The sequence below is a fragment of the Melanotaenia boesemani genome, chromosome 5 (assembly GCF_017639745.1).
Source record: "Melanotaenia boesemani isolate fMelBoe1 chromosome 5, fMelBoe1.pri, whole genome shotgun sequence".
In the NCBI taxonomy this organism is placed as follows: Eukaryota; Metazoa; Chordata; class Actinopteri; order Atheriniformes; family Melanotaeniidae; genus Melanotaenia; species Melanotaenia boesemani.
The window spans coordinates 15,852,607-15,878,764 of NC_055686.1; the positions used below are offsets into that span (position 1 = coordinate 15,852,607).

Below are 26,158 nucleotides of genomic sequence, written 5' to 3' on the forward strand. Positions count from 1 at the left end.
TCTCCAGGATTTCTGCAGCAGCAGCTTAGTGATTAAAGCTGTGTTAATTCTATTTAAGCATCTCCAGATTTGCCTCTTGATAAGTGTTTTAGTAAGTGTGATGGCCACATCAGATCACAAAAAATTTCTAAGCAAAAATCTGCTGAAAATTTTATTGTTCACATAAAACTTTGCACAGAGGATTGAGTTTGGTTGTTTAGTAATCTTCAGTCCAAATCTCAGAAGAATCTCCCTTATATAAGAATCTAATATTTTGATATTTCATTGCTATCTTTAGCTGTTTAGTCATCCATCATCTGGTTATTCAGCAAAAGAAGAAAACAGCCCCATCTGGTCACTGTCAGATCCTATAACTGTGTTTTGCTGTGTGTTTCATTTATTTGCTTTTGTGTGATGTTTCACAGGCTGAGCTGCTAACTTTCACAACCTCCAGGCCACTGGAATCAACTCAAAACTCATGGTTTATGTTCAGTAATCCATGAGCACTAGCTACTTTATTTACATCTATGTGTAAAATTTAGATTCTTTGAATATTTAATGTGTTGGCTGGTCACAGGCGTTTTCATTGTGACAAACAGCTCTGAGGAATGAATGTAACAGATGTTTGGATTCAGAAAGAACACAGCACTCTGGAGGTCAGTGTAAGTTTGTACACGAATGCTGGGCCCTCTATGTGTGTGTCTTTGTATAAATGTGTTTGTAGAGTAATAGTCTTGCTGTCTTTCCCTTGTTAACTTTGAAGGAAGAACTACCCTGAACAACAAGCTGCTTTTAGAACTCTCCCACTTTATCAAACAATTCAATTTCAAATCTCCTTTCAGGAATGGACTAAGCTTAACGTCCACACATTTGTTTTGTCCTTTAACGTCCTTCTCTAACAGTTCTCTTTCTCTGTCTTCTTTCCTACCTGTCAATCATGCAGATGCCCCGGTGGCAGAGTTACACGACCTGTTCTGTAAGAAGCTGCAGCAGTGCTGCGTGCTGTTTGATTTCCTGGACTGTGTGGCTGACCTGAAAGGGAAGGAGATCAAACGTGCAGCGCTCAATGAGCTGGTGGAGAGCGTGGCCACTAGCAGAGGAGTCCTCATAGAGCCTCTCTACCCAGAGGCTATAAAGATGGTAAGAGGGGAGGAGGAAGAGCAGGAAGGTCAGGGGTTAAAAATGGTGGACCAAGAGAATGGAATCCAATGATAAATCTGTAAAGCTGTAATTTTTATGTTCCTTTCAAGTTATTCTTATCTCTTAAGTCTCATGAAAATAATTATAATTAAATCATTTTAGAAGAAAATGGTCAAAATCTGTTATGTAAGTAGTTTTTTTTTTGTTATTTTAAGAGTCTGAAATCGAAAAATGTTCAAGGAGAGACTAGACTACAAGAAAAAAACAAAACAAAACACATTTTTATTATCTAAAAGCCAACAATTTACCTAGTATGAATTGATAGTCAATGACCATGACTGATGAGCAAACAGCTCCGTAGCTGGATGGAGAACAAATATAGAAAGCCTGAAATATATCCCCACTTGTGAATTAAATAATACACCTGGAAGCTCAACCCATGGCAAGATAATAGATGAGGCAACTGTGAGGGGAGAAAAAAAAAACAGTGAAGGAGGATATCCAGCTGATGAGTGTTGGTGGAGTCACCAGAGAATATAAACAAAGGAGAGGTGAAGCAAAAGGAAGATATGGATGGATTGATAAGGAGAAGAAAGCAGAAGGTTGAGGCCGCAAAGAAGCTAAAGGCTGCACATGTAGTGATAACGAGAAGGACGGAAAGCAGAGATAAAGTGGAAGTGGAGCAGAGTGTGGACAGCGAAGATCCCAGAGGACGTAGAGGAGCAGTAAGAGGAAAGATATTAGGAGAGAAAAGGAGGCCTGCAGCGGATGTGTTATAGAGTTACTATAGTCAGAGGTGTGAAAATGCTGATAGGACAGTAGATGGGGTGGAAGCAAAGTAGACAAATGGTGTGACTATAAGCTTAAAAGAAGGGATAAAAATCTGAAAAAGAAATAGCTGATATGTGCAAAAGTTGGAGCTTTGGCTCTAGGAGTTCAGTGATTTGATCTGATACGACTACAAGCTGTCAAACCTGAAAAATGATCCACAATATAGAAATGAGGTTCCTAAGCAAATAACAGGGCTGAAAGTCTGAGGTTCTATTAGCAGCTTTTGGATCTTTTATACCAAGTAAAGTCAGCATATTTACATGTAGATATTGAAAAGGTTAAAGAGAAATTTTACATGACGAAATAAAGGCTAAAGGTGGAGAAACAGACTTGACAAGAGGAGGCTCTTGAAGAATAGCAAAACGACTTAAGGTCTGCCAAGGTGAGGAGTGGAGAGCAAAAACAGGAGGATTCAGTGCATATAAACTGTACCAGAAGTCAATGTCCAGAGAGCCATTATTTAAAAACTACAGAAAAATAAACTCAGAGAATGATTTGGACCCTTTTTATATTCAAGTGGGATTTACACAGTGCCTTTGAATGAGCAATTAAAGCGGTCAGTGAAGATGCATTTACTGAATAAATCATGACTTAGTGAGCAGTCGTTGCACGACTTATCAGTTGTTCTTAGAGCACAGTCTGTGAACAGCATAAGAAATGACCATCAGCAGCTGAAGTTGCTTGGAAACTGGAGACAGTAACTAAATAGAGATATTTTTCCCCCAACAATGCAACAGCCTCCTCTTTTGATGAGCGTTTTCAGCACTGCAAACACATAACTGCTGTATCTGATTTATTTGCTTGACCAATATAGGACTCTTATTTAAAAGATAAGTGGCGTTGTTTTAATCATCCTATATTTATCCTGATGGCTAAACAGCGTAATGCTACATTAATAAATGGTTCAACATATGATTAGTGAAATGATTGTGAATGCTGTGATGCTCATGTTGAAATGTCAGTTGGAAGAAATGAAAAAATGGCTCAAATGGGGATTTTGTAAATGCACATTTGAAAAAGTTCATGACTAAGAATATCAATATAAACTACTAGTACAATTAACTATGTTGAATGCATCAGTCTGGTTTCAAGCTTTTAATCTTTTTGCCCTTTTCCACCTCCACAGTAATTATTTAATCAATGAGAAAGCATCTACAATACTCACTTTTATTGAAATCGGTGCACATTTAGTAAGATACTACTCCTATATCATATTTAAATGTATACCCTAAGGATGAATAATAGTCTTAAGGTCAAATTTAATATTGCTTTGTACATAGGAAAATCCTGTTTTGTGTTAATAAGGTATTATAAAAGTGAAATGCTAAGTTAGTGCCTGCATGAGGCTGAGGTTGTGTTTGGCCCTGTTGCATGTGTACATCTGGGAGTTTCTCTTTTTATAGGGCAAACATCAGGGGGGAGAATATTTAAAGAAGTCATGTACTGTGATTTACTAAGCTTAGCAAAACATGGTTCACTGCTCATTGCATCAACCTTTCACTGCTTAAAAAATAACCCATAAATTTTACGCTTGACATGACGGTTTCGTTGCTGCAAAGAGGAGGCTTAGCTGTTGTTGTGTGTTAACTTAGAGTCTCCATTTGTGTAAATCTATATGGAACACAAGAAGATATTATACGACATATTTATTGTGACATATTATGTAACCTCACCCACAGAAATTAAACACTTGAATGTTTTCTACAAAAGATGATTTCCCCGTCCTCCAAGTCAGAAAACTTCCATTCAGCTCAGCTCACAAGCTTTCCACTTTTAAGCCAGTGTATATGTTTTTAAAGCCTAGGTTTATATTCTATCTCACAACCTGATTTATTGGACTCTCCATTTCCAAAAACATGAAAAAATTAGGATTTTATTTTCCTTTACAAACTAATCTGATTTATTTTGGGTAAAGAAAAAAAGAACCTTTTTCCATGATTTATTCAAACTTCAAATTTCCTTTGGAAATTAAATGAATTTACATTTTGATTAAGCCATGTTATGGATTTGCATCCCATCCAGGGTGTACTCTGCCTCTTGCCTGATAGCTGCTGGAATAGGATGCAGACCCTGCTGTGGCCTTGAATTAGATTAAAGTGGGTATAAAAATAGATGGATATATATTTTAATTAATAATTAAGCCTCTTAATATTTAAAAATACATTTTTATGATTCTTGCAGTGGAAAGAATGAAGTTTTCAATTAGTAGTTTTTTTATAGTGATACTGATTAGATGAAGGATTAATTCCATCCAGAATACACAATCAACAACATTGCATTTGGTCACTTATCTCTTTTTCTGCTTGTCCACCCTCATCTTCACCTATTTCCTTCCTGTATACACTTCCCCTCCCCAAACACATATTCATCATTACACTGTTTACTTCCTAATATTCCTCTACTTATATGCTCTGTCTTCCTTCCCTCATCCCTCTGTCTTCACGATTTTTCAGATCTCGGTAAATATCTTCCGCACGCTTCCTCCCAGCGAGAATCCAGAGTTTGACCCAGAGGAAGATGAGCCGACACTGGAAGCTTCCTGGCCACATCTGCAGGTAACACACAGACATGCAAATTCATGGCTTTTGTTTGAAAACACATTCATACTGCTGACAAAGTTAGAATTAATTTACCTTCCAAAAAAAAGTTTTTATGTGTAACATTATGCACTGCACAGAAAAACCTTAGCTTTTTTATTTGTGCAGCATTCATTGGATCTTTAATACTAGTTAAACTGTTATTTAAGAAGCAATATTCTGCCTGTCAGATTAAAGTTTGGTGATTTTTTGGGCATGGTGTTTGGTCACTTCCTGAATTTTTTAGAAATAGATTAGTCAGAATGTGTATAGAGCGTGAAGTCCAGATTGTGTCGTGGATAAAAAAATCTTACCCCATGCAGTGAGAAAGAAAAGCACTGATGCCATTTCGAGGCATCATCATTCAACAGTGATGATGGCAGCTCTGCTTCTTATTTATGCAAGCATGTCATCCTGCTAAGAGTTTGAAATGTGTGTTGGTTTATGGTCAGTATGAAGCTGCAGGATTCTGTCTATCAGCTTGACTTTGCATTAAAGATGGAGGCATGAGGAAATGGCTAACCTGGTCTAAGGGTTAAAGATTGCAGGAGTAAAGGAGAGACTGTGTCTATAGATGCATTTCCATCCAATTCTTTAAATGTGTTGAAACAAATCTGGAAATGTTGTGAAACATATTTTCATAAACCAAATGTCAATTATTACTGGGGTCCAGTTTTATAAAATGAGCACAAAAATGATTTGACATGTAGATGCACACAGAGCTGTTATCAAAACTCTTCCAAAATTGTAATAGAGGCTGTTTGAACCTTTCAATGTCCAATTTCCTCTCTGCTCTCTGTAGCCAGGCTTTCTATCATGTTTATCTATCCACAAATTGTTTCCTTCCTTTGACATTTTAGTCTTGTTGCACATCCTTTTTCTGCAATTTTGGTGGGAGAATCAGCACCACCCATCAAATTTCTCAGTAATACCTTAATGATCACATAAGAGAAGTGGATAAAATGGTGCATAAATTTAATTTTTACCCTATTTTCTGAAACTTCTGTTCAAAACCTTAAGTTTCCAAGGATGTGTCTTCAGTTTTCTGTTGACAGATATCAACAAAATTATTATGTTCAGGTTAAATTTTGGCTTGCTTAAGTATTGGCAAGCAGTTGGAGCAACTTTTCAGAATAGCTAAGTAAAAACAGCTAAACAAATGGTTTTTATTTTATCCGACTTTTTGTTCAGCCAAGTTCCCATATGTCACTGTTAGAAAATACAGAGCTTAAGAATATATTTTTAGATTCCCATTATGTGCTTCATTGAACAAGTGAGTCTTGGGAATATAGGCATGACTCCACCAAGGCAACAAAGAAAAACCAGTGAAGATTGTTACTCTTGTATTTATCCTTCCTTTTTCTCACTCTTCCATACTTGTTTTTGACGAGCTGTGTTTTCATTGAACTAAGTGAATGCTCTGGGTTTTATTCTGACTTTCTATGAATTAAAATATTTTACCAAACTTAAAATTATTCCTTTTATCTGTGCCTCTCTCAGCTGGTGTACGAGTTCTTTCTGCGTTTCCTGGAGAGCCCGGACTTCCAGCCCTCCATGGCCAAACGCTACATCGACCAAAAGTTTGTCCTGCAGGTAATTTCCTTTTCCTCTTTGTCCCATCCAAAACCACGAGATCCGATACACGGGACATATACAGTCCTAAAAAAAACCTTAGCAAACACTTTAACAACACACCTTAGATCTTGATGAATGAAATATTCCAGCAGGAAATCTTTATTCATTACATAGTTGAATGTGTTGAGAACCAAATAACATAAGAATAATCAGTGGTAATCAAAATCATTAACCCATGGAGATATGGATTGAGAATCATACTGAAAATAAAAGTGGAAAGATCAGATCACAGGCTGACCCAGCTTCTGTGGAAATTCCTCAAAATGAGGTTCAGTGATGTATGTGGGCTCCTGCATGCACTCCCTACAATGTCTGGGCCCCTGATGAGATGATGGATGTTCTCCTGAGGGATCTCCTCCCAGACCTGGATCAGGGCATCAGTCAACTCCTGGACAGTCTATGGTGAGAAGTGGCGGCGGTGGATGTAACGAGACACGATGTCTCAGAGGTGCTGGACTGGATTCAGGTCTGGCCAGTCCATGGCATCAATGCCTTTATCATGCAACTTCTGACACACTCCAGCCATATGAGGCTGAGTGTTGTCATGCATCAGAAGGAGCCCAGGTCCCACTGCATCAGCATATGGTCTGACACTGGGTCTGAAGATCTCATCCCGGTACCTAATGGCAGTCAGGGTGCCTCTGGCCAGCACATGGAGATCTGTATGGCCCTCCAAGAATATGCCTCCCCATACCATCACTGACTCACTGCCAAACCAGTCATACAGGAGGATGTTGCAGGCAGCAGAATGTTCTCCGTGGCGTCTCCAGACTCTCTTGAATCCGTCACTTGTGCTCAATGTGAACCTGTTCTCATCTGTAAAGAGTACAGGACACCAATGACGAATCTACTACACCCGATGTTCTCTAGCAAATGCCAATTAGATGCACGGTATTGGGCTGTGAGCACAGGCCCCACTTGTGGACATCGGGCCCTCATATCATCCTAATGAGGTCTATTTCTGACTGTTTGAGCAGAAACATGCACATTAGTGGCCTTTTGGAGGTCACTTTGTAGGGCTCTGGCAGTGCTCCTCCTGTTCCTCTTTGCACAAAGGAGCAGATAGCGGTCCCACTGTTCGGTTGATGTCCTCCTACGGCCCCCTCCATGTCTCCTAGTAAACTGACTTGTCTCCTGGTATCTCCTCCATACTCTCCATACTGTGCTGGGAGACACAGCAAACCTTCTTGCCACAGTGCACATTGATGTGGCATCCTGGATGAGCTGCACTACCTAAGCAACTTCTGGGGGTTGCAGACACGCCTCCTGTTACCTCTAGTGGTGAGGAAACTGGCAAAATGCAAACATGACCAAAAGTTAACCAGACAGGATGAAGACAGGGGAATTGTCTGTGGGACCATTCCTTTATAGGTGTGATCTTGCCAGTTACATCTCATTTCCACCTGTTGTCTGTTCCATTTGTACAACAGCAGGTGAAATTGATTCACAATCAGAGTTACTTACTAACTGGACAGATTGATATCCCAGAAGTGTGGCTGACTTTGAGTTACATGGTAATGATTGTGTTCCCTTTATTTATTTATTCATTTTTTTGGGGCTGTTGTAAATAAATAAGGTTCCTCTGTGAAACATTACACAACTTAAAAATAGTATTTTTCTGTTTAACTCTTTGTTGACAGTTAATATATCATTTAGCTGTAATTTAAAAAAAAATACTTTTAAAGATCTACTGAAAACAGGTCATATTAGTTTAGAGAGGAGCTGAGAAACAAGAGTAAGGCGGAGGCTGAAGATGGACTCCTAGATGCACAGCTGCCTATTAGTGTTTGTAATTATGTTATGTGTGTTTGAAGCTCCTGGAGCTGTTTGACAGCGAGGACCCCAGGGAGCGGGAATACCTGAAGACCATCCTGCACCGTGTCTATGGAAAACTACTGGGCCTTCGAGCTTACATCCGCAAACAGATCAACAACATCTTCCTCAGGTATGGGCTGCAGTCAAACAAGCCAATGCACAGGGCTTGAAGGATCTATTTATAGCATTCAGGCATCAATAAATCGAGCATTATCTAAGAAACTAAAGCCATCAGCAGGAGGAAAAACAGCCTCGCTGATGCATCACATTCAGAATTGAGCTTCACTGATATAAAATATGGGTATTTCATCCCTTAGAATGATGAAAATGTACCTTTTTGGAGTATTTATGTGTAGAAATCTCTTTATCGTTGGACAGCTGCTCCTCTTCAGCATATCATCAGGCTCACTCCTTATATTACTGCAAATACAGTAATTGCAGAAAATGGTTAAAGAACTTCTGTTTCCTGCAGCAGTTATTACTTCATAGTTCCTGTGTTGTACTTCTTTTCTAATGAAACGTTACCCGAATTGAGATTTTAAGTGAGCGGAATTGACATAAAATGGTTATGTAAAGAAACAGCTGAGCACTGACTGAATAGAGCATTTTGTTTTTTTATTCCAAGAAATAAAAACTTTTTTCTTTGCAGCTGAAAAGCAATATCAGTTAAGTCTGTTCTTTGATCTAATAAAGCAAAACTGGATTTTCTTTTCATTGTGTGTTTGCTCCATCTGACATTTTAGGTTCATTTATGAAACTGAGCATTTTAACGGAGTGGCAGAGCTGCTGGAAATTCTCGGCAGGTTAGTATGCACAAGCACACCTGTTTGGATCTTAATTTTCTGTTTTGGTGCAAAAGGACCGGAAGCATGCATTTGGCATAAAACTGGTGAAACAGACGTGCAAATATAGGAGCACGCTTTCTATGCATGGTCAGATGTTCCCATTTGTGAGACAGCTGGTAACATGTGAATTAAACAACTATGAAATCTGTTACAAAACACACGCACATCTGCAACTGTTCAATACATAAAACATTTTGAGTGGTCTGCCTTATCATGTTAACACAACTGGCTTTAAAATTGGATATAGGGAAGGCAGGGATAGGAGGAAATGGTGGAGAGGGGAGAGCTAGAAACAAGGGGGTGGGATTAAAAACCAGAACAAAATATGAGTCATATGTTTGCGTAATTCCTTGTTTTGTCTCAGAGGAAAAATATGAGCAAGACAGAGAGGAAGTGAGAACAAGAAGGGAAATGATGGATAAACAAATTTCCTTGTGTATCCCACTCTAATCGATTTGTGTTAATATTTTTGATATATTATTCAAAACATTGCTGCAAAATCTCCCATACATGTTCGATTGTGTTGAAATCTGGTGACTGCAAAGACTGTAGCCTATAATTTTCATCATTTTCAGACTCATCAAAGTGTTCAATGACCCTTGGTGCTCATCTGCTGATTTTTCACCCATCTGTAGCATAATATTGGGTCTGTTTGAACAGACAGTTTCTGTTTAAGAAGTTTCCTAACTGAGTGAAATGACCCAAAAGTACTGAATTGAAGCTTTGTTAAGAGTGGTTCAAATTGTCTAAAAGCTCAGTAAAGGAGCCCAAATTTTTTTATTATTATGTCCTGTAGCATACAAAATGCTTTTTGAATTCTTTCTAAATAAATTCCTTGTTTGAGCAAATGAAAGCAAGGCCAGTCAAAGTTAAAACTCAATTATATTTATCCAGTTGTCCTAAATGGGATTTGTTTGGGTAAATATTCAGACTCAAGACGAATGCGAGCAGCCTGTGACAGCAATACGTTTCTCTTTTGGGCCCTTTTTGTTTCCTTTTTTAAATGAGTAACCATGATAATAAAGTAATATATTAAATAATATAGATATACAGTGAATTAGTAATATATCTAAAGTACTTCCTTCACTCCCCCCATAATTTATATGAACTTTTTCCAATGTAAGTTCGTAGAGCGTGCATATAAAGTACTTTCTAGACAAAATCAAGAGCATTAGACAAATTATCTAAAGTACTTTTTGTGGAGTATTTGTAGTTTCTGTGCTGCAGACCAACACTCTAGCTGTAGTGTAAACGCTGTTGTCCAGCTGTACCTACTCGGATCTACTAAAATCAACTACACAATCCGTTTTAGGTTGTTTTCCATTACGATTTAGTACTACCTCAATGTGGATGGGGTCATCATAGCAAGTCAAAGAAATTCCTGTGACTTCATTGCTATGCAACAAAAACGAGACACAATAATAGATGACATGGGTCTATGCAGCAGACTGATGTTAAAAGAAAAGAGCAAGAGTAAGCTGTGGGTGAGGAGACACAGGAGTACACAGGAGTTTGACGCTAGTCGGTCTTATGACTCATCCAGTGATGTCACTCCCTGACCAATCAGTAGCCTGCATTTTGTAGACGCCACATTTTCAGTTCAACTCAGCTATCTTGGAACCCTGGCTGAATTTGTGCTCAAGAAAAGTACCTGGCACCAGATTCTTCTACCTACAAAACCCTAAAAAAATTAGTCGAGTTGAGTTGAACTGAGTAGGTATGAGTGGAAAAAGGACATGTGTGATGGGTTTCTCATGGCCATATCTTCATAAGTCCTTCCAAACATTTCTGACAATCTTACCTTGTCCTCATGACATTTTCCAACCAGGTCATAGCAAAACGATTAGGAAAATACAATAAGAGGTCATTTTGTGACTAGTTGAATAGTATTTCAAAGCTACTTTTGAGTCACATAGGTAGTGATCTTGATAAGCCAATGGCCACAAAATAAAAGACTCATGGAAGACTTAAGAAACTTTAAACAGCTTTATCTTTTTAGCTTTTTAGTGACTGGAAATATTTGTATGAATGCTTGTTAAATTCACAAAGTTTAGAAAAAGACTTGCAGCTTTTCCAAACAGCTGAAGTGATCCATGAAACATGAAACTTATCTTCTACACCACAACCATTAAGTCTTGTAATGTTTTCTGTTTATGTTCTCTGATTGTACGCACAATTCTGTTGGACTCCAGAAAGAATAGCTGTGGCTTTGCTGCGGTTAATGGGGCTCTTAATAAACTAACAAACTAAACTAAAACAACTAGTATTTCAGCTGTAAATGATCAAAAAATGAACTCAAAAATTAGATGGTGACTTCTTAGATTATTGTAGAGAAGAGGAAGATGAGGGAAGGGATGAGTCCAAGGTGAGAGGAGAAGGATAAGTAGAGGGATAAATGAGGAGGGTGATGAGTGAAGAGTGAGTCAGAGGTGGAGGAAGGATGAAGAGCAGCAGAGGAGAGAGAGGTTTATATTCATGTTGCTGGTAACAGAGGTATTTATAGCTCCTCCCACACAGGGAGAGATGGAGGGACGAGAGAGGATACAAAACAACAGAGAAAGAGAGGAAGAAGACATAGAGGTATTCAGAAAAAGGTTGAGAGAAGCAGAAAACAGATTAGAGGAGCAGCAGGGGGAAATATTACTAAAGGAATGTTCTATGAAGCAAAGATGCTGTTAGAAACTAGGACAGACAGACAGGTGGACTCAGACAAACAACTCACAAACTAATAAGAGTCACACTTTCAAGTTTAGTTCCCACACTTTTGCAGCTCATACTTTTCTCTCTGTAGGCACACAGGCTGACGCTGTGCCAGTCAGAAACACACATTCATGCAGTCACTTGGAAATGGACACAGTGCAGGAATACGCTGCAACACACACATGAATGCATGCATGTATTCATGAGGGGAGGTTTATGAGAAAACAAACATTTTTTTTCTCAAAATAGAAAACGAATGAGCAAGTTCTCAGTTTACCGTATCCATTTAAAAGAATGCTACCATAAACCATGTGTGTTTATGGTAAGATAGAGAAAGTTGACGTCATGTGTCAGCTTGTTTAGATCCTGTATTGGATCCCAGCTTTCTCTGAGGCTCTCTGTTTTGTATGCACAGGCTCTGAATTCTAACTTTAGGACATTGTTTCTATGCTCAAACTGTATCACCAGCCTCTGAAGTGAGTCTGTTTCTAATCGTCAGCACCTAATCCTAAACAATAATGTTTCAACTGCAGCTTTAAAAATGGACTTTTTAATAAGTTGTTTTCATCAATAAGGGACTCATGAAACATACAGCATAAGACTCCATAAAATAAACACACCATTGAATGTTTTTGGGATTATTATTATTTACTTACTTTAATAATTTGGCCATTAAAAAGAACCAAATATAGGCAGAGTAACAACTGGTTAATTTGCAGGTCTTGCACACAGCATTTGATTTTCTCTCTAGAGGAGAAATCTTGTTTTCCTTCCTCCATCTATTTCTTTCTCCACCAGTTTAGTCATTTTAACAAAACAAAACTAAAGCTAACCAGGCTGTCAGTGTAGTTAGAAATATAATGGGACAGAATTACCCAGCATGCAACATGTTACAACATTGCTTCACATTCTCTAAGGCGCTATTAGCTATAAGGGAGGCAAAACAAAGATGATGAGCATGAGATGACCATAGATTACTCTTATATTTAATAATTGTTGAAAAGATTATTTGATTCTTCTTATTTATTCTGTATATTAGTTAATACATAATTCAAAAACTTGCATGCAATCATTATCATCGTTATCATAGTAACAACCAATATGCACAATAAAGCAAGACGAGCATAAACGTGTGTAGGCCATTTAGCATGAGCTAGAAACACCAATCAAACACAGTATTTGTTTTATAAAACATTCAATAAAATCTATTTAGCAATGTGAGTTTTGTAGGTAGTACATGTGTCAATATGAGCATGAACTAATTAATATAACCATGAATGTACTAAGCTGACCAGTTCTGAAGTTTGATTTATATCAGAGTGATGAAGAACATCAAGTTTCTGGAAAGCAACTCTGCTGGTTGAATATTTAACAGACATTTAAAAAAAGGCAGTCTAATAGGATGAGTGACAGCAAAGCACATTCATCACAAGAAACAGTTTTAGTTTTTATCTTAGGCTGCAGATTGCTGATGTGATGTGAAAAGGATAGAGTGCTGTCTAGCCAGGTAGCTAGGTATTTCTGTTTATTAACCTTGTCTAAGATAATGGCATCAGCAGGGGAGATGTCTTGGTGTGGTTCAGGTACAGAACCTGAAAAGGTGTTTAACAGAAAATTTAATGAGAACACCGTCTGTTCACTTCTAAGAAAACTCTCCTGTAGTGATGCTGAAAAACAAAAAAATTTTAATTTGGAAAAATTACTTTTTATTGTTGGAACAGGGTTCATTGATTACCTTAGATATTTTAATTAATATAATGAGCTTTATTTAATTAATAAAGTAATAATCATTTAAAAAACGTACTGTGTTTGACAGGAACATGAAATAAAAATACATAATATTATTCACCATGAGGACAGGAACGGTGGAGAAAAATGTGTATCACACAGAGATAACATTTCTATTCATCATCCCCTCTCTTTCAGCATCATAAATGGCTTTGCGCTGCCTCTGAAAGCCGAACACAAGCAGTTCCTGGTTCGGGTCCTCATCCCGCTCCATACAGCGAAGTCCCTCTCCATCTTCCATGCACAGGTCAGTGAAAAACCTGCACAAACCAGTATCCTGGATATGTTTGCACACAAGACTGATTTGCAAAGAACTGTTGGGACTAGAACATGTTTTTGACTCCCCTAATATTAAATATGACTAAAAATGCTGACACTAAAGAAGTTTCAGGAAACTTAAATATATGTTAATATGATTTTTGAAGACCAGCTTTTTTAATCTTTTCTTGTTCTGTTTTCAATATTTTGCAGACAGACCTCCCAATGAAAGTGGTTGCAAAAATAACTGGAAATTTATTATTTTTTATTATTTATTTCTAATTAAACATAAACAAAAAAGGAATTTTGTAGTTCATCTGCAGGCTTCTTTACCACACCGTCTGGGTGTTTTATTCTCATATTAATCTAACAGTCAGCTTTACCAGAGTCTCCAGCTAAAAGCCTGATGCTGCAGTCAGGAGCCTCTGCAAAAATAAATCTATGACAATGTGAAAAATAGTCATAGTGGTAATTTGGGGTTTCTGCAGTGTGTCAGACTTACCACAAGGAGGCAGAGTTGAGTTATGAACAACTGCAGTGAGATGCTCTAAGCTCTCGAATTAGACTGTGTGAATGTCTTTGGTTTCTTTTGTGTGTGTGTGTGTGTGTCTCTGTGCATGAGTATGTGTTTGGGTTCTAATGTTTAATGACACAGATGGCAGGTGGTTTATTGTGTGTCCGCATGCCTGTGCATTTTATTTGTGCCACGCATTATTTGCTTATGCAGAGGGTACAGTTTGTTCTTCACAAACCAGTGTGTAGTTAGGGGTTTGTGTATTCTGGGTCTTAGCATTACTCTGCCCTACATTTCTCCCCATCTCTCTCCCCATGGTTCACACACATGCATTATTCACACACTCAAAACTCACAACTCAGTTTGGCGATGTCGCAGGAGAAACGAGAGCAGGAGTGACCCAGTTCTGTATGTAAATATCAAAATATGGAGTCCCAGAGTTCTCTTAACACTGTGAATTATGTTTAAATAATACCTCATGTTTCAAATTGATGCCAAAAATTATAATTAATTATATTTATTAATATATATAATGATATTATAGAGCTCCAACTTAATTTTAATAATTAGTTCTTAATGTGTTATAACCTTATGTAGTGTACATGTATATGTGATTTTACCTTTCCAGTCATTTTCAAGAAATATTTGCAGTAATTTATAAAAATGAGTGTAAAGTCATTCATTTACCATAAAAGCTGAATGTTTAGCCTCTCAGATGGTTTGTAATTCCTGTTTCCAGTTAGTTCAGATGCTTAGAAATAAAAGTTTTTATTGGACACCTTTAGTTTCCCAGAAATACCTCAGGGTTTAGAAGGTTTTTCTGCTTTTTTTTTTTTTTTTAAACAATAGCTTTGGTTGTAATGAATTAAAGCAGCCGTGCAACTTTAGGGAAAACATTTTTAGCTGTTGCTAATTACCTTGGGCCAACTGGCTTACTTTTTAAACTGCATTTCAAGCATAAAAGCCGGATGTCACAAAATATCTTAAAGCCAAAATTAGTAGAAAATGGAGGTTAATTGTTGATTCAAAGGCTAAGTTGACCCAAAAACAATTACTCTAAAGCTGAAACCAAGCCAAGAGGCACATAAACGGAAAGGGTGATGTTTAACTCAAATTTTAATTTCAAGGGTGTGATGAAATTGGCTTTATATTATTTTGAAAATATACATTCCTTAAACTATTTCTGTCTCTGAGCAACACTGAAACTAATACATGTTTGTACAATAATCAGGTTATACTAACATAATGCACTTCTGTCTGGTTTATCTTAGAAAACAATTAGTCAGCTACAATTCAAACAAAATTCTACTACAAAAGTGCTGACTCAGACCAATAAAAAAGCTCATGTTACATCTACTAGTTTTCCACTAGTGGTTTTCATATTTATATTAAAAATCCTTTTTACTAATTTTCTATTTGTTGGGAGCCTGTCTGAAATACTAATACTAATAGACTAATAAACAGTTTACAATGGACTGTAGTGACTTTACATCATGGTGATGTAACAGAAATGCTGGAAGATGCCGACTGTTTCACGCAAACACAACACAGAATGTTCAAGAACTAAAAAAAGACTAAGCACATTTTAAAATAATGGTAACTAGTAAGTTTAGTTGTTTTCACTTTCAGTGTTCAGATTAGTGAGCCTAGATCATTTTATTAACAGGCCAACATGAGAACTTTCTAGAATGACTTCAACTTAAAAAACAGCATAATTTGACCTCTCACCTTGATAATTTAAATACTGGGACAATCCTCACCTTAACAACTTTAAAAGACTACTGTGTATAATCCTTACTCAAACAATGGCCTCCTGCGGCCACAATCCCAACCTGACAACAGAATCCAACATATTTACCCCAAGTGATTTCTCTAATGCCTCTCTAAAGCTTTTTAATAGTTTGACCTCTCAGTACCTATATTTTAATCCTGCTCTTTTTCCTGCTTTTCTTTATATTCAAGCTTAACATTTCAGCTTTCAACTGCACCTCTTTTAGCCTCCATTCACTCCATCACTGTACTGCTGAAACAATGTTATGCTGCGAGTGTGGATGAAAAAAAAAAGAAAAACAAAGAAAATAAATGCCATGTAATTAGGCAAAGTGATAGATAGAAAGAGAATCTGCAACACTGATGGCTTGGAGTGGAGCTACATGTCAAAAATGAGGCAGAGAAAGATAAAAACCAAAATACTTCTTCAAAAAGATTCATTACAATAATTATAAAGCAGAATATTTTCAATTAAATTACTTTTAATATAACTAAGACATGAGACAAAAGGCAAGAGACAAGAGGTTTAAACTCTATCTCACATTGCCCTTGAGGGACATCGTATCCGTGACATCACTTCTTCCGAAAGTAAACACACGCACACACAGTCTCCGTCGCCACGGTGCCCACTCGCCACGGCAACCGGCCTGGGTGGAGGGGGCAACCGCAAAACATACTCATGCAGACACACACATGCTCACATACTCTGAATAATAGGAAATGATTGCTGCTTATATGAGAGGGGACAAGAGCTAATGTAGCAGAGCGCACTCACATTTGGAAAGCTTGTCTTTCCGATCTTTAGTATTTAATCCCGAGGGATAAGTATTAAGAGCCCCCTTGTCTCTTTGACAGTTCAAGGGAGTGTATGTGAGAGTTTGTGTGTTTAACTTTGTGTTTGGTGTCGTTACAGCTGGCCTACTGTGTGGTGCAGTTTATGGAGAAAGATGCTACAGTGACTGAATATGTAAGACTGAATTCATATTACTCTACATGAAACACAGTTGATGATTAAATTAAAAGGATTTTACTTGATTAAAAAGTCTTATCTGCTTTGTGCTCAATATAAAGTGCTTGAGACAATAAAACACAGAAAAAAATGTGCCTCATCTGTATGGATGGATTGTTTTGGTTATTTAGGGCTCTCAGCTTCAAACTGTTTATTTTATGTTCAGCTTGCAGGAAAATATTCAATATTTATGGTCATCTTAGATTTTTTTCCAGCTAAGTTGTACCTCCAGATGAATCACTTTGATGGTCTGCACTTACTTTTTTTTTATATTTCAATGAGTTTAAAGTTAAAAAGTTCAGTTTAATTAGGACACCACCTTCTCTAACCTACTTCTTCATTCAGAAAAAATTCGACTAAATGCACAAGCAGAGTAAGAGTATGATATAATGCAGATGGCACAAAGAGGCTCCAGCAAGTTACCCTGCTGAGCTAATGCTAATGAGTCTTTATTTTAGTTAATGTCTGTTCACATTTGCTCTGCAGATCATCAGAGGGTTGCTCAAGTACTGGCCAAAAACTTGCACGCAGAAAGAGGTGAGATAAAAAGCAGCTCATGCTTCTTTGCAGCCTTTTTTTCCGTTTCTTTTTCTTTTCTTTTTTTTTCTGTGTTTTCAATTTTGGATTTCCCCCCTTTTTTTCCATTGTTATAAACTGTTCCTTTTGGTGTGTGGGTGTGTTTAGGTGATGTTCCTGGGGGAGATTGAGGAGATTCTGGATGTCATAGAGCCATCTCAGTTCATACGGATTCAGGAGCCTCTCTTTAAACAGATAGCAGCCTGTATCTCAAGCCCTCACTTCCAGGTGATACAAGAATACCACACTGGAATTTTTATTTTTACAGATTTAAAAAGGTTTTTATTACCTAAGACAAACTCTCAAAGGAGGCGTTGCTACAGTGTTGGTGTTCCACTTTGACAAATAACAGTCGGCTCTTCTCTGTGTGTGTTTTAGGTAGCAGAGCGGGCTCTTTACTTCTGGAACAATGAGTACATCCTCAGTTTGATAGAGGAGAACTGTCAAGTCATCCTGCCACTGGTGTTTGCCACCCTCTACAGAGTCTCCAAGGAGCATTGGAACCAGTCAGTACACACAGAAACACTGAAAAACTCAATACATTGTTTTGATGGTCCTCGGTCAAATTAATTTAGAACTTAAAAGTTAATTGTAACAAAGACGGCTTGGCTCTCACCAGTTTCAACCTGGATGTTGCATCAAAATGCCCTCATGCATCCAAATTATAAGAAAACAAAATCTCAAAGAATAAGTATCTTTTCTTTTTTAAGGTTAAAGGTAAAAATAATAAGAATTATTAATGTTTGAAAATCTAACATGTAAAAAAATATCAGCAGCTTAAATGGTAAAAACATGAAAATCATCTAGAGGAGCAACAACTGATTTTTAATCACAGTACCAAGTAGTCAAACAACTAGTGATAAATCATTTATTCATTTTAACAATAGAAAAAAACTCAACAATAGCTTTTCCTCTCAATCTGAGGATCAAGCTGCCTTTAAACCTGCAACTTTAACAGCAGGTGGAGGAACCGAGGTGGTATCCGAGCAGTCCTCAGGTGGACTGCAAACCGAGTGACTGAGAGGGGGGAGTTTGTTTGTGCTTTTCTGACAGGGAAGAAATTCTGAAATGCATGCATGCAGTATTATGAAGCAGACACAATACTACTAATACAAGTCATCTGTCTCCCAATACAGCTCATTGTTATTTATTGCACTTTCATCTACTATATAATTACATTTAATTTTGCATGGTCAAATGTGTCATACATGTGTTAGCTAAAAGACTTTTCTTTGTGACTTAAATTATCTGAGTTTCCTATTAAGAAGGTGACCAGCCAGATTTTTAGTCTAACTGTGCCCCTCCATCCAGGACTATCGTTTCTCTGATCTACAACGTGCTGAAGACCTTTATGGAGATGAACAGCAAACTGTTTGATGACCTCACTGCCTCCTACAAAGTGGAGAAACAGAAGTGAGTATGACTCACCATCTTTGTGTGTGTATTTGCGTCATTGGATACAACAGCGACAACAAGAGGAAGAAAAAGAAGGCATCTTAAGTCATGTTTGAGGTGGTGTTTGTTCCATTATCCATTACATTTTATTTCACATTCTGGTAATGCATCACTTAGGTCATCTATTGATCACATCATGCCTCCGGTTTCTCATGCAGCCCATTCTCATCCACCTCACCATACACTGATACTTTGTCAGTTTTGAGGACAGACGTTTGCCCACAAAGCTTCACTTTTGGATGTGCAGGGTTTCCTGAGCTTGTAACAGAAAAGTGGTGGGATCTGTTGGCATTTCAAAGTGGATACTCAGGATGAGGGATTGAAGAGATTTGTTTATTAAAAAATGTTAATTATGACGTTAATTATAATTATAAAGTTAATTATTATAAAGTTGACTAATTTGGATCATTTAATTGATTTGTTTTAATTGGATTATAATTGGATTTCAGTGGTGTTTGTTACTTGTTGATAAACCAGTACTATAGAAATATGTGTTTATGTTTTCCATAGTAGGAGCTGGTGCATTTCTCTCTGCAGAAGGAGAACTGGCACTATGCAGCTGTACACTTTATCTGAGTATATTACTAGCAGGAAGTGATAGAAGTTAAAACATGTTTTTTTCCATAAGCAGTGACACTGAACCTAGGACAGTGTCAAGAAGCGTGCAGTAGAGCAGTGGTTCCTTTTTTCCTTGAGGACCCACTTTATGCTTCTACCAAAAAGCTGCCATTTATTCACTTTAGCATCTGAGTGTTTCCAGACACCCAAAACGCCAGTTTAATGTGAATGAAAGGTTAAAATTATAAAAATATTTAGTGAATACATCTAAACTTATCTCTGTGTGGACAGGGTCTTCATTTTAACAATCACATAGCCACTAAGCAGTCAAAATCATGTGGACCCCCTGAGCTCTTTGGGCACCCTTTAGGCAGGTTGGGAACCATTGCTGTAGAGTGCCAGCTCCCTGCCACCCAACATCAGTCTGGGAATTATAATAGAAAATAACAGCATCAGCTGTTCTGACATGCAGCATTCGGTACTGGTGTGTTCTGGCCTTGAGCAATCTCATTCTCTGATTTCTTTATCTTCTGCTTTGTGTTTTATGTACTTTCATAACCACATTAACCTCCGCTCAAAAAGGGAAAGAGATATAAAAGAACCGCTTTCAAGTCATGGGGTGCATTATTAGCCTGCCTCAGAGCCTGTTTCTATTTTCATTTCACTTCTTGGTCCTTTATTTCTTTTTACTGCCTTGTCAGGGAGATGAAGCGAGAAAGGGAGCGTGCAGAGCTCTGGAGAGGCCTAGAGGAGCACCAGGAGCGCAGGATGCAGATGCTAACAGAGGCCGCCAGGAACCAGCGCAACCTTCAGGAGCGGGGCGAGAGAGGGGACCCACTGAGCCCTTCATCCCTGCAGACGGCTCACTCCGACCAGCCTGAGCCCAAACCCAGTGGAGCTTCCTCCGGAGCCGGGGAAAGCGCCACCTAGGTGCTGCCTCATAAAGATAGGCTAACACTGGGGAGGGGGCAATGGGTGTTAGAAGGCAGGGACTTGAGGTTGATTTTGAAAATATTGGGAGACAAAAAAAGGTACCAAAAAAAAGCTCACAATTCTTTTGAAACTTGTACCATGGAGGTGGCAGCTTGTTGTAAAAAAAATGGCTCAACCTCTGTGATGCAAAACGGTACCTTCTTTCTGGCAGAGTTGTGTGAAACTGGTTCCGTTTTTGCTGTACACACATCATGTTGCAGATCAGAAGATGAATATCTAGAGGTGCAGACTTGTTTTAAATAAAACCTGTTTTGTTAAACTGCAGGTCAGTACCTGAAAGTGGTAGCTGGCTCGCTTCAAATCAGCCTCAAAACAGATGTCTCTTCTGGTGCAACAATTCAAGTCATAGTCTGTGCTGTGGCCTCATATTTATCTTTTGGTCTTAGATGCTTATTCCACACGTGGATAGCACAATGCATTAAAAAAGAACAGAAGCAATTTCACACAAACGTTCCCAGAGTTGTTGCTGCACAGACCAGACACACAAAACACTGACCCTATGCACACACATTTAAATATACAGGTTTAAATTGATTGGTCTCCGTTGACGAAATATATTCTCTGGCCCCTTAGCCTAACCCTAATAAATCAATGCAAAACCTTTACTATCACAGTAAACCTTCCCTTAACCTTATTCTAACCCTAACCCTAAAACCAATTCTTTGGATAAAAGATTTACTTTGTACCCATGGGGACAACAATTCCATCCCCACATTCACAGGAAGTCCCCATAAGGTACGTAGCTAGATTTTTGTCCCCATGATGTCAGAAAAACAAGTACACACACACACAGAGGTGCCGGTATTTACTGTAAATATCAGAAGACAAAGCTACAGAGAACATATACAGGACAAACAAATCTTAAACTACTGATTGGAGCACCAACATATTTCTAACACACATTTTTGCACATGCAGGTCTGGTTGTGGAGCTAACTTCTCTCCCAATCTGCTGGGTTTCACCACAGGACGAGCCTTAAGTCCCTTAAAGTTAAATTACAGCCGATGAAGATGGTGACACTGATATAAAGTACAATAATGTTCCTTCTTACTTGTTACTCTACTACTACTACTCTACTCTAAGTACTACTGATGATGATGTTTTTATATATATATACATACGTCTCTGGATATTTCTGTAGTGTATTATGGGAGAAACACTAGTGTAGCAGAAACCATAAAGGGGAAGGCCGACTCAAAATCTGAATTCACATCACATGTTCAACATATGAGGCCATAATGTGTGTGCTGAAATTCAGCAGAATTCCCCTTTAACAGACCTAAAACATGGGAGGAATGAACTGGATTGGCAGCAGGTGTTTTTCTTTTTCCTTGAAATTTTTGATATGTATGGTGTGGCAGGTGTATTTTAAAGGGGTCTTCCACTAAAATCTTTACATAATTCATAACTAAAGGCCAGATTGCTTTTGTTTAAAGGTGCCCTGTAGTGTTTTCTTGTATAACTCACAAAAATGCATCGTGTGTATTCTGAAGGCTTTAAAAAATGGAACAGTGATGAATGTGTTTCCTTCTTCCTATTTGTAACGCAAATTTGTTTAAAATTTTTAAATCCAGCTTTGCTTGTTCACTGCCGTCGCAGATGACATTTTCTCTACTGCCACCAGCTGTTGATCAGTAAACATGAACGAGGTTCTCAGTATGGTGTAAATTATTCTGAGGACCTTAACATAGTAAAAAAAACGAAATCAAATAAACAAAAACAAACAAACAAACAAAAAAAAACAACCCAAATAATTTCTGCATATGAAAACTTGCCAAAAGCTCCACAGGGTACCTTTAGTTTTAATGTTGCAGCATGTAGAGATCAGTTTTTTGGTTGTACAATTATCAAACTTACCTTTTTCTTTGGTTTTACCTATAAACTTGTGCTTTAGAACCCTTTTCCATGTAATAATCAATCAAAAATGAAAACAAGCAGACTAGTAAATCCCTTGGAAAACTGACACTACAAGAAAACGAATAAAGCACACCACAGCTGTTTCAAACCAAAAGAAAAACACCATAATCCAGTTGGATTTCTGACCCTGGAACGTCTGTAGATTCAGCAGACCTTATGCTGCTTGATGGTAACCATGGCGATGACAACGTTTTTCATTGTGAACCAACAAAATCTGTTTATTCTTGTCTAATCATTATGATAGAGTGATGGGATTAAGAGAGGGCGAAAAACAAACAAAAATATTTTAGCAATATTTTCATTTATTCAGGATAATCTGTGTTTTAGGGGGTTAAACACTAAGTGGGTGTCACACCCTAATGTTTACCGCCCGCTCTTGTTTTTACTCCTGTTGCGTCCTTGATGTTCACATTGTCTTAAAGGTACCTTCCATGTGAATTTATTTGATAAAAAATGACTTTGCTTTGTAATTATGTTGTTTATTTATTTTGTTTTTTTTGTTTTTGTATGATCTTGTTCATTTTGTGGAAAATCAATACTGATGCTATTTATTTTCTATTTGATCAGGAAATGTAACCTTATTTGAAAATGATGGTCAGGTTGTGTATGCGTGCGTGTGTGAGTGTTGGTGTGTATTCAGTGAGTGAACTGGTGAGTAGGAGATTTGTGCAGAGAATGAGAGAAAATAGTGATCTTTTTGCTTCTTTTTCTCTCTCTCTCCTCTCCTTCCTGAAGGACAGGATTTGAATTTGAATGTATCATAGAACATAATGGCTTGCTTTGGGTTTTTTTTTTTATTTCAATGCTAGACATACAGCTTCCTGTCGGTTCATTCGTAACCAAACATTCAAAAATCCTTCCAACTTTTTTAGACACACCTCAGATCATGCCTGAATCAGTAGTGTTTTGAAATTCATAAAATTTACAGGTTTGAAATCAAAGTTTCAACTTAAATAATCAGTCATTTCAAACAGACATGCATCTCGGCCCTCTGAGTTTACAGGTTTTTCTAAGCAACTCAAGATGTTAGGGTAGCAGTGATGCTGTGACTTGCTATTGCTTCCTGCAGATGAAGTTATTACTTTCAAACATTTATTGCAAGCATTATGCAGGGCAGCACTTCCCAATATCTGCAGTCAGGCTGAGTTTAGTCAAAAATGAGACTGACACTTCATTGTTGAAATTGGTGAAAGCCCACCGGAGGCCTACTTACAAGCTATTTCTGCTTACAACATCTGATAAAGCTTCTTAGTTGTATTGGAGACAGCTCAGTAGGAGTGTCCAGGATGTATAACTTTATGATCAATAACACAAACTCTAGTGTGGAGCTCTAGAAAAGTGTGGATGAAGATAACTACACTAAGACCAGGGATGTCCCGATCACGGTATTAAATGCCATGATTAATTAATCGTAACGATTCCTCAATATCGTCACTTTATGTAAAAGATCACATCTGAGCCATAAGTGCAGATCAACACATCTTATTTGATATATTATGTAGGTCATCCTGCAGCCATCCTCTAAATGTAAGTCTTAAAAACTGCCAGAATCTTAATAAATAGGGAAGATAAAGTGGTTTTTGTGGATTCTGTTCAGCATTGTGACTAAGGATCTACATGGCCAAAACCTGCTTTTCTCACCAAGACAATTCCAAATTGAGATTTTAATATGAGTCAATGCGAAAGAAAAAGAAAATATGTTACCTCCACAGATTAATCTCTATGCATTTACACATTACTTCTGACAGTCCTAATTTTAACTTAAAGACCGGTAGGGAGTGTTCATGGAATTTTACATATTTCTAGCATTGGGAAATTAATGCAAAATAATCAAGAAAATCATTGTTAAAATCAGCTGTACACTTGAGTTATCGTAAAAATCATGAATATTTCTTTGACTATAAAAAAATCTTTAATCGTGACATCTCTAATAGAGACCACTGCTAGTGATTTATTCTCCAATAGTTTTGATTGTAGGATTTTAAGAAGGTGGAAGAAGCTAGATCTTTAATATCACATCAATAGAAATAAATTCTAAAAGAGAAAATAGTCTGTGACAAGTATTAAGTCAAAATTTGTGCTATAGTTAAAAGATCCAAACCAGCAAGAGAACGTCATCTATTTTATATTCCTGCTTTATTCTATTCAAGGCTGCAGGGGAGCTGGAACTTTTCCGTAGGCGCTGTCAGGCAAAAAAGGGAGTTACAGCATCAGTCCATCACAGAGAAAAAAAAACATCCATTCACAGTAACTCTGAGGATCCATTTACAGTCACCAACTAACAGACCATGATTGTTTTTTGGATGGATTTTCATTTCTTTTATTTTCAAGCTGCATGTTTCCTATTTGTACTAGATGATAAGAGGGAAAATGTACAGCCGAAGGAACTAGGAAGTCTATTTGCAGCCTTACTAGGCAACATCATCTGGCTGAACTTCTGTACTCGTACACACAAAAAATTATTTTGGTTGGATTTCAAACATTGACTTGATTCAGGCAAGTGAGACTCAAAAACACAACCAAAAAGAGCCCCAAAAAGACCTTGATTTTGTTGGCATAAAACTTAGTTTACTTTTGGTTTATTTTGACTTTCTCACTTAAAAACTTTTTTTCAATTGTTATTGTCAGTTAGTCAACTGACTCAAGGAAAATGAAACCCTAAATCTTATTGCTCACAAGTTTAAATGTCCTTGATTAACATGTCATTCCACGATCTTAAAATTTTTCTATCTACTCTAAATCTGGTCCAAAACAGGAAGTGAGAGAGATAAGAGTGTTTGTAGAGAGCTCTAGTATGACCTCACAGATGCTGGTTTTTTGACTGTCACGTTTCCTCTATGGCCACCTTCACTGGGCCAAATGCGAACAAATGCTTTAAATCAGAGTTGATGTGACAGTATTCAAAGAAAATGAATGGTATAAACCAGAGGAGGAGAAAGAAAAGAGTCAGACATGAAAGCATGGCAATAAGTCAGAACAACAAAATGAGAATATAATGTTACAGAAACCTACAACCGCATTACGTAGCAATTTCACAGAATTTCTAGATTTGCACTGTTTGCCCAATGGTCTGTGTTTGTTGTGTTGAAATAACCATAGAGAAGATGAATAAGAGGTTGCAAAAGAAAAAGATGTATATTTTGGGGACCAACACAGCAGTGGGGGGGGTTTGAATGTAGAGGCTTACTACTGTACGTAACATTACAGAGGGATGTAGAATGGAGAGAAAAAAAATAAGAAAAAAAAAAAAAAAACAACAAAAAACTATGTGCTAAAAATGAAACTTCACTTTAAGAAAACACTGTGCGTCTGCTATTTTTTGTGTCATGAGTTGTGTTTTTGGAGTGTCAGCTGCAGTTCATGTCATTGATATACACAAGCAAAACAAAATTTATACATTCACAAGCCCAAATTATGTATATACAGCTTTATTTTATTTAAGGAGTAAACAGCTTAATATTCTTTGGTGTAAAAGAAAAAAAAACACATTTTTTTACTTTGTATATTTCAGCAGCACTTTCTGTCAGCCTCTGGCTAGATACTTTATTTTAGTGCCCGTCCAGACTCCACCTGAAAGGTCCGTCTGCTCTTATTGGTTAGCTGAATGTTAAAAAATAATGACGTACAAGGTAGCTGCTCAGTCTTTGCCTGGAATCAAGCAATCCAATCCAATAAGTTTGCTTTATTATATATATATATATATATATATATATATATATATATATATATATATATATATGGCAGAAATTGCAAACTTTTAATGCATTCCTCTATATTTGGATTGATTTACTCTACTGGT

At 37.4% G+C, this 26,158-nt stretch overlaps 1 protein-coding gene across 1 annotated transcript in view; it reads left to right on the top strand.

Moving 5' to 3' along the window:
• The window catches only part of ppp2r5b (protein phosphatase 2, regulatory subunit B', beta), a 44,505-nt gene extending 20,290 nt beyond the window's left edge, over positions 1-24,215 (top strand). The window contains exons 2-13 of the mRNA XM_041985534.1: positions 923-1,119; positions 4,404-4,505; positions 6,027-6,119; positions 7,976-8,106; positions 8,720-8,779; positions 13,448-13,556; positions 16,765-16,818; positions 17,347-17,397; positions 17,545-17,664; positions 17,815-17,942; positions 18,748-18,849; positions 20,151-24,215. Coding sequence (XP_041841468.1) covers positions 923-1,119; positions 4,404-4,505; positions 6,027-6,119; positions 7,976-8,106; positions 8,720-8,779; positions 13,448-13,556; positions 16,765-16,818; positions 17,347-17,397; positions 17,545-17,664; positions 17,815-17,942; positions 18,748-18,849; positions 20,151-20,379 — 1,376 coding nt within the window. The 3' untranslated portion in view covers positions 20,380-24,215. The remainder of the gene's footprint in view (positions 1-922; positions 1,120-4,403; positions 4,506-6,026; positions 6,120-7,975; positions 8,107-8,719; positions 8,780-13,447; positions 13,557-16,764; positions 16,819-17,346; positions 17,398-17,544; positions 17,665-17,814; positions 17,943-18,747; positions 18,850-20,150) is intronic.
• The last annotated feature ends 1,943 nt before the right edge of the window (positions 24,216-26,158 follow it).